The sequence below is a fragment of the Schistosoma haematobium genome, chromosome 3 (genome assembly GCF_000699445.3).
Source record: "Schistosoma haematobium chromosome 3, whole genome shotgun sequence".
In the NCBI taxonomy this organism is placed as follows: Eukaryota; Metazoa; Platyhelminthes; class Trematoda; order Strigeidida; family Schistosomatidae; genus Schistosoma; species Schistosoma haematobium.
In genome coordinates this window covers 20,600,719-20,613,127 of record NC_067198.1, presented here as the reverse complement: position 1 = coordinate 20,613,127, position 12,409 = coordinate 20,600,719, and the positions used below count along the sequence as shown (strand labels likewise).

The following is a 12,409-nucleotide window of genomic DNA, read 5'->3' as shown; positions in this document are numbered from 1 at the left end:
CTAATTAAATCCGATGAACAGAACATTCTCTACCTGTGCAGCTCATTACACATTATTCAGTGGTTTTCACATCTTACATGATTTTACTTGAATTTACATGAATTTATTTTATACGAAATCAGTTATAAACTTTAAGTAGACGATAAACAGACGCCTTCGAGTTCTATGAGTCAAGAAAAGCTACTCTTGGGTAGACAGGACATTTAAATTACGAATTTCCGACGCAAATCAAAACTTAATAAACATGGAAACTCACACTTAAGCCGTAACGCATTCTTTTAGGAACAGCGCTTCCGATTTGTACATTGAGTATATCCTGATAACTAATCTCTGAACGATGTTAGTAAAAATTGTCTACTCTTTGAAATTCATTTCTCAATGCGAATTGAAGGCTCAGTTAGTTTTACTATGCTTATTGGTTAGGTTTCGATAGGCTTTCAAAAGACATTGTGCAGCCAGTCGAATCATGATGATCATTAACATACAATTAGTCCACGAAACTGTCCATTCGCTATTCAGAGTTTCTGTAATCCCATTTAATTTTTCTAATCGTTGCATTAAACTATCGTCCGAGTTTGACTTCGAATTGCCTGAGATATTACTGGAATGACACTTAGTTCTCAGAATACATATCTGCATATTCCACTCCTTATTGTCTGCCAGCATCACTGGACTCCAAAAAAATGTACTAGAACTTGATTTTGTCGCGCCGTCCAATTAGGAAGGTTGTGTTTTCAAGGGACGGCAAAAGGTAAAGCTATAAGTTCTCGAGCATACGTTGCGTTTTTTCGAGTATACAGGAATTGTGTATGAAATTACTATGTCACACATTGGTCACACTTTCTTTATAAGTGGAATGGTGCATGCTTGTTTCGAACATGGCAGCTGAACTATGTTGTTGGTGAACACGAATTCATGACGTGCGTATTAAAGAGATTGTGAATAAATCTTTGTAAACAGAATCTGCATTCACTGACCAAATTATAAACACAGTTCTAATGAGTATTGATGAGTGATTTCTCAATAGTGCTTACCGACAATGTCTTTATTGGATGTACATTTTGAAGTGCCACTAGAATTAAGAACGTCAGATTTCATAGTACTAATTGGAGATTTTGAATTGGTTTAGTTGATACCTGCAACACCTTTGCAAATACTTGATGACTAGGTAAAATTCCAAGAGGTTTATAAACTGAAGAGCATTGTTTACAACAAGTAAGACACTTAAAGGAAAATTCTGTCAGCTGCTAATCCATGGACGTAATTAATTTGATACTCATGACGAAGTTAAACCATTTATTTCATGATTGATTGTTTTGCTGCGCAAACATTCACTTGCACTTTTAGTAAAATAATGTAAAGTGGACAAAGTCGTAGTTAGTAGATTTTCAAGTGGAAGATAAATGTTTGTAAAAAGAACCTTAGTCAGACAGAGAATGACCGAAAGTTACTAATTTGGACAATTTTCTAAATTATATATACACTGTCCTTTCATTGTTTTAATTTTGCTTTAAAGCAAGCATTATGGTTCTTGGCTCTGGAGTTTATCGTATTGGCTCTAGTGTTGAGTTCGACTGGTGTGCTGTCGGCTGTGTCAAAGGACTTCGACGCCTTGGATGGAAAACAGTTATCATCAACTGTGATCTCCAAATTGTATCAGCTGACTTTGATATGTGTGACCGACTCTATTTTGATGAACTATAGTGGTTTGAATTAACTAGTTATTCTTTTTACTTGTTGATTGCTCCATTTCGAATTATAAATACAGTATATAGGCACACTATGCGAGTTAAGTCACGGGTTTTCGCGCACATGTAACATATTATCGCGGATTTTTTGTGTCGTTATTTATCGGCCATTAACAGCCTTTTTTCCATCACATGTGAATTTTCGTAATGTTTGTGCTTGCAACATAGTTTTTATTGCAATTTAAAAACAGTTTGACGTATTTCTTGCTCACCACCTAAGTAAATATGTAGTTAGCGTAATATGGTTATTTTTAACAATAAAAATTCAAACAAGCCAAACTCACCACTTTTTTAGTCAAAAATAGATTACAGATTGAGGTTTCATGAAAATAAGCAGTAAAACCCATCATATATGGTTCACCTCCTGGATTATGTTGACGGCGAACGTAGATGTCCGTAGTCGTTTATAAAATATAATTAGAAACAATTAACCTAACCATGAATATCATATAACCTGTTTGAATTTAGCCATAAAAGGTCATATCCACTATAGGTAGCATTGTTTTGTGCTGAAATGACATATTATTATGTAACGTATCAGAGAAAAATTGTGAGTAACAATTGACGTTGATAGTCTTTTCTAGCGGCTTTCTGAACATATACAGGAACAGTGTATAACACCACATTAAGTAGGCACAAAATCTTCATAAGTAAAACGATGGGTGTCTCTTCTGAGCATGGAGACAAAACCATGTCGTACTTAATACTGATTTATGATGTGTCTGCTATAGGGTTGACGAATAAGTTTCTGTAAACGTAATGCGCAATCGCAGACCAAAATGTGAACAAAGTTATATTGCATATTGTCGAGTAATATCTAAATGGTGCTTTCCAATTTTTCTTGTTAATACCAAATGTCTAGACGAAATACTACAAGGGTTAGACTTATAGGTACATTCTGTGACCTGCTATTTGATTAACTTATTGAATGTGATACTGATAACTAAGTCCAATTCTGTATTGCACGACTAATTTGTTGTTTTTCAGAATTGTATGAATCCATTAAAGTCCTCAAAGGTTTGTGATGACGTTTACGCCGGTCTAGAACTTATGGAATTTGTGATTATGGGAGATCATGTAAGAAACCGGCTTAGAAGTTTACGATAACTGTGTTCCATATTCACTAGTTACATTTTAATTCAACTAATGAATTATTGAACTATAAATATAGCAACTATACTCAGTGTTTTACCTTATAAACCGTGTCCGTATTTATAAATAGTCGATATGACGCTAGAACAAATATAGATAGAGAATAATATGAATTCATTATAATCCATGGAATGAACAAGTAATAAAATGGATTACGTAATAATTCATTTCATTTTTGAAATTTAGTTACCGATTTATTACAGCATCCTGTCACTTACATCTGCTCACTTAATCATCTGTAATTATGTGAACTCTTCAAATTGTAATCACCTATTACGTAACCCAAGTTTTCAGTTCTTAAATCCACGGATCATTTATAACCTATAGGATTTTCACATCACTTATCTGTCTATGAAATCCAGTCCACTATTACACCACCCATCCTTAATCTTTTATTGATTGTTAAAAGCAAATAACCTTTGACCTTAAACTGCACATATATATATATACTTATGTATATAGTCATTGTTGATAACCTACGTCATTTCAATTGTTCATATTCAGGTATGTCAACTGTTTCCCACATCACTGTGAACTTCATTGCTATTCATTCCCATGAAAGTAGAAATAAGGTGAAAATGAAAATTGTGCAAAATTTTATTGAATAATCATAACTGCTGAAGCAGAAAATCAAGTTTACAAGTTGATATTAAGAATTCTTAAGTAATAATTGTTCACTTTCTTCTCAACTTCCGTTGCGAAACTTTCACCATACTTCTCAATGATGCGATGCTTATTGATCCTTTGACTTCGTTGAATGCTTATGTACACTTCACTCCGTCTTGGTAATGCAGTTGTATTATTTTGGAAGTTCTGCGTAATATGTAACTTCCATTTGCTGCAATACCTAAGAAGTTGATGAGCTATGCAGTTCATATTTCATAATTGATATAGCTTACCTGTAAGAGTTCGTCTTTTACCAGTTCTCTCCTTAATGCTTTCGATAACTTCATCTACTGACTCACCGTGCAGTATTACTGGCTTCAAGTTCTCTTTTTCTTCTGATGACAATCTTCTTGTCCATGGATCACATACCACCCATGAATTACTACATGGATGATTGTGGAGCATGTTGTAGGATTTGATGACATATCCTTGCTCCTCTAGTCTTACACGGAATTTAGACTGGCAATTACGGAATTTATACCTTAAACATCAGATATAAATTAAAGATCTTACGATTCTTGCTTCATTTTCAAACCTTCCGATTTCCGCTTATGACCAAACGTACAATGAAACGTTGCAAACAGGTATTTGAACATGACATCTTTTAGCAACCTGCTTTCCGTGTGGATGTAACGAGTATAAGTAGTCTGAGAAGCGATAAAATTACTATTCCATACTTTTTGAAACTATTTTAAGGCGCTATCAAAGTTACTCCAGCACGGGAAACGCTTGTTCACTATCATACTTCGAAAAGCATCGCTAAGGTCGACTGAAATGTCACTTGAGCATGAAGCACTACAAACAGAGATCATTAATTATTAAAAAGTCATTCCTTGCAACCTAAGGAAATACTACAAATACTTATGATTTACCTGTGACTTGACATTTCGTTGAGGTTTACTACAGTTGTTGGGATCACAGATCAAATTACAAAGCAACAACAGAGCCAAAGCGTACACTACAAAACAGAGAGTGCTAAATTAATGCTTTTGGTATCAACTTCGTGCTTTTTTATGCAGCATAAGATGACTTATATATGAAGGAGCTTGATACTCATGTAATCCAACGAACCCACGGCAATTGAGATACGGAATGACCGCCTCTAGTCAGGCCGTTCAAGGTCGTTGAAACGAAAGGGCGGGCACATTAGAAAGGATCCAACGCTTAAACCGTGCCCAATATATTCGTTTGTGCTTGTGTCGTAGTTCTTGAATCAGTTGCGTTAATTCTGGGATTCCTAGTTCATACAACAATTCAAATACTTTCAAACATTATACTGGCGTCGCGATGGTGCATGCGATGGAAAAGTTAGATATTCATATAACTTCTGAAGCTTTTGAGGATAACTTTGAAAGGTTCGAAATTCGGGCTATGACCAAGGAAGATGATGAGAATGTAAATATTGTGGCACATCTCACATTCATCAGAAAAGAAACATATAGCTTATTAAGAACTCCGGCTTTACCGGAAAAGCCCATTTCGCTTCCTTATACAACTCTCAAGGAACTACTACTAGACTATGTCAAGTATGTAAATTTTGATTGCAGTAAAGGGGGGAAACTTCGTAAAATGATTCATCAGGACATCACAAATTCTACTACATCACGTCATCCCAACCCAGTGCATACTCAAGTTTATGCAGATAATTCATTGAGGAGTTGCAATGCATTTCACGAAGATTGGCACAAGTTTGGTCAGTGATTGTCCTGTGGCAAGTTCCACTCTTTTAATTCATGTAAATTTCGTAATTCTAAGTGCTTTAAATGTGGTGATATTGTACATATTCAATCAGTCTGTTATACTGATGTTCATCTTACTGCAAATAATATTAAGTCTTGTAATTCTGATTCTACTGAATCGAGTATTCATAATGATCATTTATCTTTATCAACGATTTTAAAAGACAGTGTAGAGTCATAAAGCAGTTCAGAGTTAAATGTAACTTAGAATCCTTGCGAGACAACGGTTTCTAATCAATCAATTTGTCAGAATTGTCATGTTATTGTACCAGATATGATTTTTCCTAATGATTCACACATTTCTGATGAAATTCCTTGCAAATCTGAAGGAGATATGTTGAATGAACCTAGTCATGATCGAAGACCTGATGCAGTTTTGATAGATGCTGATTTTTCTAATGATCCATTACTCTACAATGACATTCTTAATGAATTTCATGAAAATATTTCAGAAGAATCAAATCCTGATATCATATCATATATTACCTATCATCATAATGCATTTGCTTCTTGTGAAAAATTTGTTCAATTCGAAGCACAAGTAATAAATGAGCTCAAGTTTGATTACAATTCTGATGATTTCATATCAACTGCTGTTTACCCTTATCACAAAAGCACTTCTAATGTTTATTTTGACCAATGTGAGAAATATGTTTTAAATGAAGCCATATCGTTCATAACTTGGGGATATAAAGATCCGACATTATTTCGTGGTGGAGGATATTGTTGGGAAATCTGTGCTCTAAATTCTAGATAGTGGTTTCGGTACACAACCGACACGGCGATTGTATACAATCCCAGTAAGCAGATGGGTCTGTTTCGATTTCGGTTGTTAATTCAAATGCTAATGAGCACATTCTAGATAATACAAAGTCCTTATCCAACACACTGTTCGACAGACACAGGATGAACTTGAGAAGAGGGCGTACAATTCATTACAGACACCTAGACTCCAATTTAGGCTGTGACGGATGTGGTGTTTGGATGAACTAACGATTCCTTTGTACTTGTTGAGTGCTCTATTTCAAATTCTAGATACAGCACATTCGTTTGTGATTATCTAGTGCTTCTTGATCCAATTACGTTATTTCTGGAATTCTTAGTTCATACTATAATTCAAATACTCCTAACTGTCATAGGGCCGCGATTATACAAACTAAAAGTGCAGTCCGAATAGGATCAACTCGAAGTCAGTATATGCGGCTTGATTGTTCGCTAGTTGATATAAAGTGCGGAAAACATAATCTAGAATGTTGCGAAGGCAAACTCCAGGTTCGATCATTGTTGGGGTGGCACGAGAAACTTGATATGTATTACCCGACTGTCAGGTCACTTCTCATCCTTCAGTAACTCAGCAAGAATAATCATAGTTTGTGTGGTCGATCATAGAAACGTTTGTTTTTAATCTTTTAACCCATTTTGTTGCACATCTCTGTGGAGTTCATTGAAAGATTCGTGGTAATGGAAGGTTTGATGTTTAAAAAACTGGAGGGTCTCCTGAAGTTTCTAGACGGTTTATAATGGATGTTGTTGTGCAGGCATGAACTAAGGTTTTCCGTCTCTCGCGAATTAGAAGCAGAAGCTTTTCGTCACAGGTTGCTTTGTGGAGTTTTCAACCGTCAGTGATCATGCTGAAAGGGTAGGAATGCGAGAGTACTACAGAGATCTGTAGTTTCGGACAGGCGCAAAAATTCTAAACTCAAAAACTTTAGTTGCATGTTTTGACATAATAACAATAAAATGTATAACTGCTGAAAAATATCTCGGTATACGAAAAGATATCCCATATAGTATTACAACAAAGAACAGACTGACAGTATATCGTTTAGTGTAATAGATCACAAGGATTTGGACCGTAACACCTTTATAATGAAGGACCCCAAACCAAGCCAAAGTAAAAACTAACTTGAAATATCTGATGCTTTTCCCTATGTCATATGATAGAACGCGAGGGGACCTTATATTGACGATTAAGCAATTACCGTTATCTTGCACCTTCCAAAATTTAGCATCACCGAGGTCTTAGAGGGAGTGTTTAAAAAGCACGAATATACGAAGTAATATGGTCAATGAATGGAACGCTTAAGTCGAGCAAGTGGTATCAGCCCCATCAGTAAGCCTTTTCAAGGAGAAGACGAATCTTCACTGGAAAAAAAGGTCAGAGATTAAAATATGCTTACAGATCTAATATTCTGTAGATGGCTGACCGAGTGCCTTAAAGTGTGTTCAGTAAAACTGTTGTCAGCGCCAATGTTGAGGACTGGCAGAATTATATATTTTGCAGATTTACCTACCGTTAAAAATATACCAAAGTTCATACTTGGAAAAATCAGTGGTACGAAAACCGGTTAGGAGAAAGGTTGTTAAATTCGATTAACAAATGTTTTGCGTCTTTGACATGATTCCACTACATAAGCTTATTCGCGCGTGATATAAATGTCTTGCTGAAGGAGACCTGCCTCTCGCTCACGCAGTTGTATTCTTTGAAGTTTTTGGAAATAGTAGGTACCTCCATTCTGGATACAATTTCGTTTCAAAAGTACCAAATACTTTTCCCTCATCAAGTATGTATATATTCGTCGTAGCACTACTTTTAAGTAGTTTTAAATGACTGAACCCAGTTTCCCAGGTTTGGGGAGTCACTTGACCTTTACCAAGGTCAAAGGGTAATTTCCCCAAGTCTTGAAGAAGTTTTGGGGTTTTAGTGCAATTTCCCAAAGTTTACTATACCGGCTTTCCCAAAAATCGCTAGCTCGGGAAGAAAACCTCGAAATTTCACTAATTTCGGAAGATTAGGGGTTTAATATAACAAAAATCCTAACTCAAGTTCTGTCATTGGTCTATACATCTCGTTTATTCCCTCTGTTGTTAACGCTTGTTTTTTGAAGATTGGTATAATAAAATCCTCATGTGTCCAGCTCAGCACGGTACCCAAGCAGTTTGAATAAACAGACTGAATGTTTATCAACGTAGGATAGGCAATATATTAAGTATCCTTATCCACTGTTTACCTCGACGCGCAATTACAACTGGTGTAAGAGTAGGTTAAAAGAAAGCTATGGGATACCAGTCCATGTAAACATCAACTGTTGAACTTAGACATCTAGGTAGGTGGAGGCTACCTGCTGTGGTTAACAAGGTTATCATAACCAATGATCAGAGGCTCAGTGACATGGTTCGGATGCTCTTTGTCTCCCCTTAGGTCTACGGTTTCTAACTTACCGTACAAATTCGTCTTTTTGCCACTAGTGCATATTTTCCTCCAAAATCGTATCTTCGATGATACGATTTTGCGGGCATCGATCGACGTCTTATCTTTTGTGTTGGCACAGCTATTGTAACTACCTCTATTCTTGTAAGGATGGTCCTGAAAATTTTATCTCGCTGAAATACTGGAGTTCGTCAGCTAGAACTAATGTATGCATTTGAGAGGATCTATGTTGAATATGACTGACTATACCTTTTATGTTGGCAATATGTTTACTTTTGTAATAGACCACCATCACTAACTTTGGACTTATTTAGTGCTTTTCGAAGCAGCGTTAGAAACTAATATTACCCTCAGTAGTATAATGGGTTCAAAGTGGCGAATGGTTCAGTAAGCTCGTTTGTATTTCTTTTGTTTCTAGTTGCACTTTATTATTGATTGAATAATAAATCAACAAATAGTATAAATTCCTCTGACTAGGTAATGAATGTTAGTAGTAGTAATAGAATGTCTTATTAAGTACATAAATGTATGAGTGCCGTGATGTATTCGAAGCGAAATCTGATTTGGAGACCAGTCTCCTATCTGAAGATTCCGTAATCTGAGCACTTGCATTTGTGCATTTTTAATAATAAAATGTAACTATTCTTCGTTTTTAGGGTATGATATGCTCAAAACACACTTCTAGTAAGTCTCGATTACTTCTATTTGCAGATTTGTTCCATAATGTGTTTCGCTGGGCTTCCAGTCAGGTGGTTTTCAATAGTACAAATATACCAGACATAAAAGTTCCAAGGTCTTTAAATGCTGTTGCCGAGAAAAATCCACAACCAAATATGTAATTCTTATATTTCAGCCTGACTGAATGAAGTTTGGGCCATCATGTTATTACAGAGGAATGTTTGACTTCATTAGTGGAAGATAAACAATATTACGAAACCCCCATTCTTCATTTACTCTCACGAAGAAACAACGTGATTGCAACACTAACTGATTGTAATGGACGAGTTCTGAATGGCACTAGTTGTGGTGCTGAAGGTTTCCGGAACGCTCGTAAAATGTCTACTGTTGCTTTTCAAACTGTGGGTATCTCCATAGGACTGAAGGCGAAAAAACTTGGGATTGGGGCTGTGCGTGTTGTATTTAATGGGCTAGGGTCATGTAGGTTGGTAAGTATTTCCTTGCTTTTTGGTTAATCTAATAGCCTGTGCTCTCAGGTTTGAATATCTCGGGACTAAAGATGATCTCTTTGACGGATGATACAAAAGTTCATTATGGCCATGGGAGAAGACCTAGAAAACAACGTAGGATTTAAAAGGAACTTTCGCATCCCTCCTAATGTAATCATAGTAGTGGGAGTGTACATAATATAAACCCTAAATTTCGGCCTATTTATTTGTGAGTCTTCTGTGTGTAGTTGCAAATTACTTTTCAAGTTTGCGTTAATGAAACGTTGAGAGATTCTATTTACTGGTCGGAATGTTAGACAAACTGTCACATTTGATGTAAAAATGCATCGCTCCTAATGAAGATGTGTATCTTATCGGAAATCCCAGAAATTTCAAGAAACTCAGGGCAATTAAAAAAGACGCTTAATTCGTTCTCTGTCCTAAGTTCTTCCCAATAAAAGTTAACATGAGCTACCAAATAATTGTATTACTGATTGCTGTATACTTATGTTAGGTGAGTATTGGAGTAAGAGTCCCTTGAAATGCCGCCGGTCACTTGTTATTACTTCAGTTTTACTGAGGCCCAAATTTTATATGTACTAATTACTTCGAAAATTACATGAACACTTGAGAAAAAGTGAAACCAAACAAAATTCGCAAGGCGCACCATGGAACAATGGTTTGTGTAAATGCAATCGGACCCAGATAATTTCAAATGAGGCGCGGTAACCTGCCCCATATCTTTTACCTTTTGAGAGTACTATCTGCACATTCTACTTCGGTTAAAGATCTTACTAGTCTTGGATACAAAATAGTAACGTTTATTGCCAGTTACATAACTTAGTTTCGGTACTAAGCATATGTTTCTAAGTTGTGGTTCAAATTGACGTTCTGAGATCTGATTAAGCTTGCGACACTGAAAATATGCAGGGTCAGAAGTTAATTAATAAATATACTAAAGAGATCAATAAGATCGGTTATTGACACTAGGGATAAATCTCTCTGTTATATATTCAAAAATGTTTATTCGATGGTAGTATTTATTTGATCTTTAATCAATTACTGCATTAAGTGGTGCAATCATGCTAAGTATGATTGCATCTAACCTTTCCTTAACCTACTGTCTTGGAGAGAAACATCAAGGCATTCATTCTGATGAAAGCTACTGGCAGGTTCATGCATTTGTTCGTTAGAATTACGAGTTTATGTGCTCTAGTGATTTGGAATCCTAGATCACCAACATTTTTAGGCACGCTCTCAGTATCCATCAACACAGTTGGGACTTATGATACACAACTTCGCCTTATTACTTTCATCACTCGAAGATAAGCCCTATTGTGTAGGAAATTATTGACAAGACATTACAAAAGCTGTGGAAACAGCAGCGGTTTTTCTTGGCACTTTAAACCAAAAGATTACAAATCAGCGGCGTCTGCTGAACTAGCTGGCAGTTGCTCTAAAACTCCCATCTAGTTGCGAGTATGAAAAGCGGAGGCAGCTCAAACATAAGCTGACAATTAGCCTACACTGATCATGGGCAGTGGTGAATAGCGAATGCAGAGATGGGAGGCAGCGGCGATGAGTGATACTAGACAACTGTTCATAATTGTCAAAAAATGTTATTGGGAATCTGGCTATTATTTAGACTATCTTGGAGAAAGTGGGGACTATTATTTACTCTTAGTCCAGGAGATTGGACTGGCGGGGAGCAGTTAGGTTAGCTAAAATCTGGGGACTGGACGCGATCCCTTCTAACTGGTGTCGATTGCTGGTTGTCACAATCTGTAAGCAAAGATAAAAACCGTCTTACGACAATCACAGGTGAGTCAGGTTAGTTAGTATAGTGTCTAAAATATTAGCTTCAGTAATACTTTGACACCTAACTAGAGATCATAAAGAACAAAGCCGAGAAAATCAGCTGGTTTAAGATTTGCGTGTGTATACACACTGTAAATTTCTGGAATGTAGACATACTGTCCAACGTCCTGTTATAGTTTTACTAACCTACGCTGGGACAGCGTTCGACCTCGTTGACCGTGAGGTTCTATGACTGGCACTGGGAGGAGTACAAGACAATCACACTAACATTGTATAGGTCTTCTACACGAACAGTGCTGGTAGATTCAGGGCTTATAGCGAAACCTAACCGGGACTGGTTATTGCGCAACAGTTCGCTCCGTTCTAGTTTGTAGACGCGAAACATTGCCGGTAAGAGTAGAGGATATTTGCATTCGGTCATAGATTTTTTTGAAGTACCGCTCGCGTACTTCGCAACCACAGAGTAAACAGTCCCTAGGTTAGGAATAGAGTACTAGATAAAGATGGGAAGTAGATCGATGAGGTAGTGAATCTTCATCAAATGAGTTAACTGAAACATGTGTTACGTATGCCCAAACACTGCCTACCTCGACTGCCGATGTAGTCTTGTGCAGCAGTAGATTAGAAGGAAGCTAGGAACAGGCAAACCAAAATGTAGCAGCAGTCCATGGCGTCAGTGAAAACTAGACCGAGCCATAGTTACATGTAGACCACCACGTTGGGGTCCGTACGATTGTCGTAACTAGTGGTTGCTGGCACATCCGTCCCTTATCTTCCCCGAACTCTGACTAAATTTCCCTTAACTTTTTATTATTTATATTTTCCCGAGTCTTATGCCTAATCTTTCGTATTACCACTGGTACTGTTTCTCCCGTGTTTTTCAAGATTTGGCCTGACAGATCCATCTCT

The 12,409-nt window shown here is 36.7% G+C and overlaps 2 protein-coding genes across 2 annotated transcripts in view; one reads left to right on the top strand and one right to left on the bottom strand.

Annotated features, from left to right (window-relative positions):
- MEF2A_2 (myocyte enhancer factor) overlaps nucleotides 1–300 on the bottom strand; it is a 40,006-nt gene extending 39,706 nt beyond the window's left edge. The window contains exon 1 of the mRNA XM_051213250.1: nucleotides 257–300. The gene's annotated coding sequence lies outside the window, so the exon portion shown is untranslated. The remainder of the gene's footprint in view (nucleotides 1–256) is intronic.
- Nucleotides 301–1,524: 1,224 nt separating this feature from the next.
- On the top strand, nucleotides 1,525–9,908 carry MRPS11 (28S ribosomal protein S11, mitochondrial; the record flags this gene model as incomplete). Its single annotated transcript, XM_051218989.1, has 5 exons — nucleotides 1,525–1,673; nucleotides 7,722–7,806; nucleotides 9,173–9,351; nucleotides 9,385–9,682; nucleotides 9,718–9,908. 5 exons carry the CDS (start codon nucleotides 1,525–1,527, stop codon nucleotides 9,826–9,828), a joined length of 822 nt encoding a protein of 273 aa, XP_051069213.1. The 3' UTR covers nucleotides 9,829–9,908.
- Nucleotides 9,909–12,409: the final 2,501 nt, after the last annotated feature.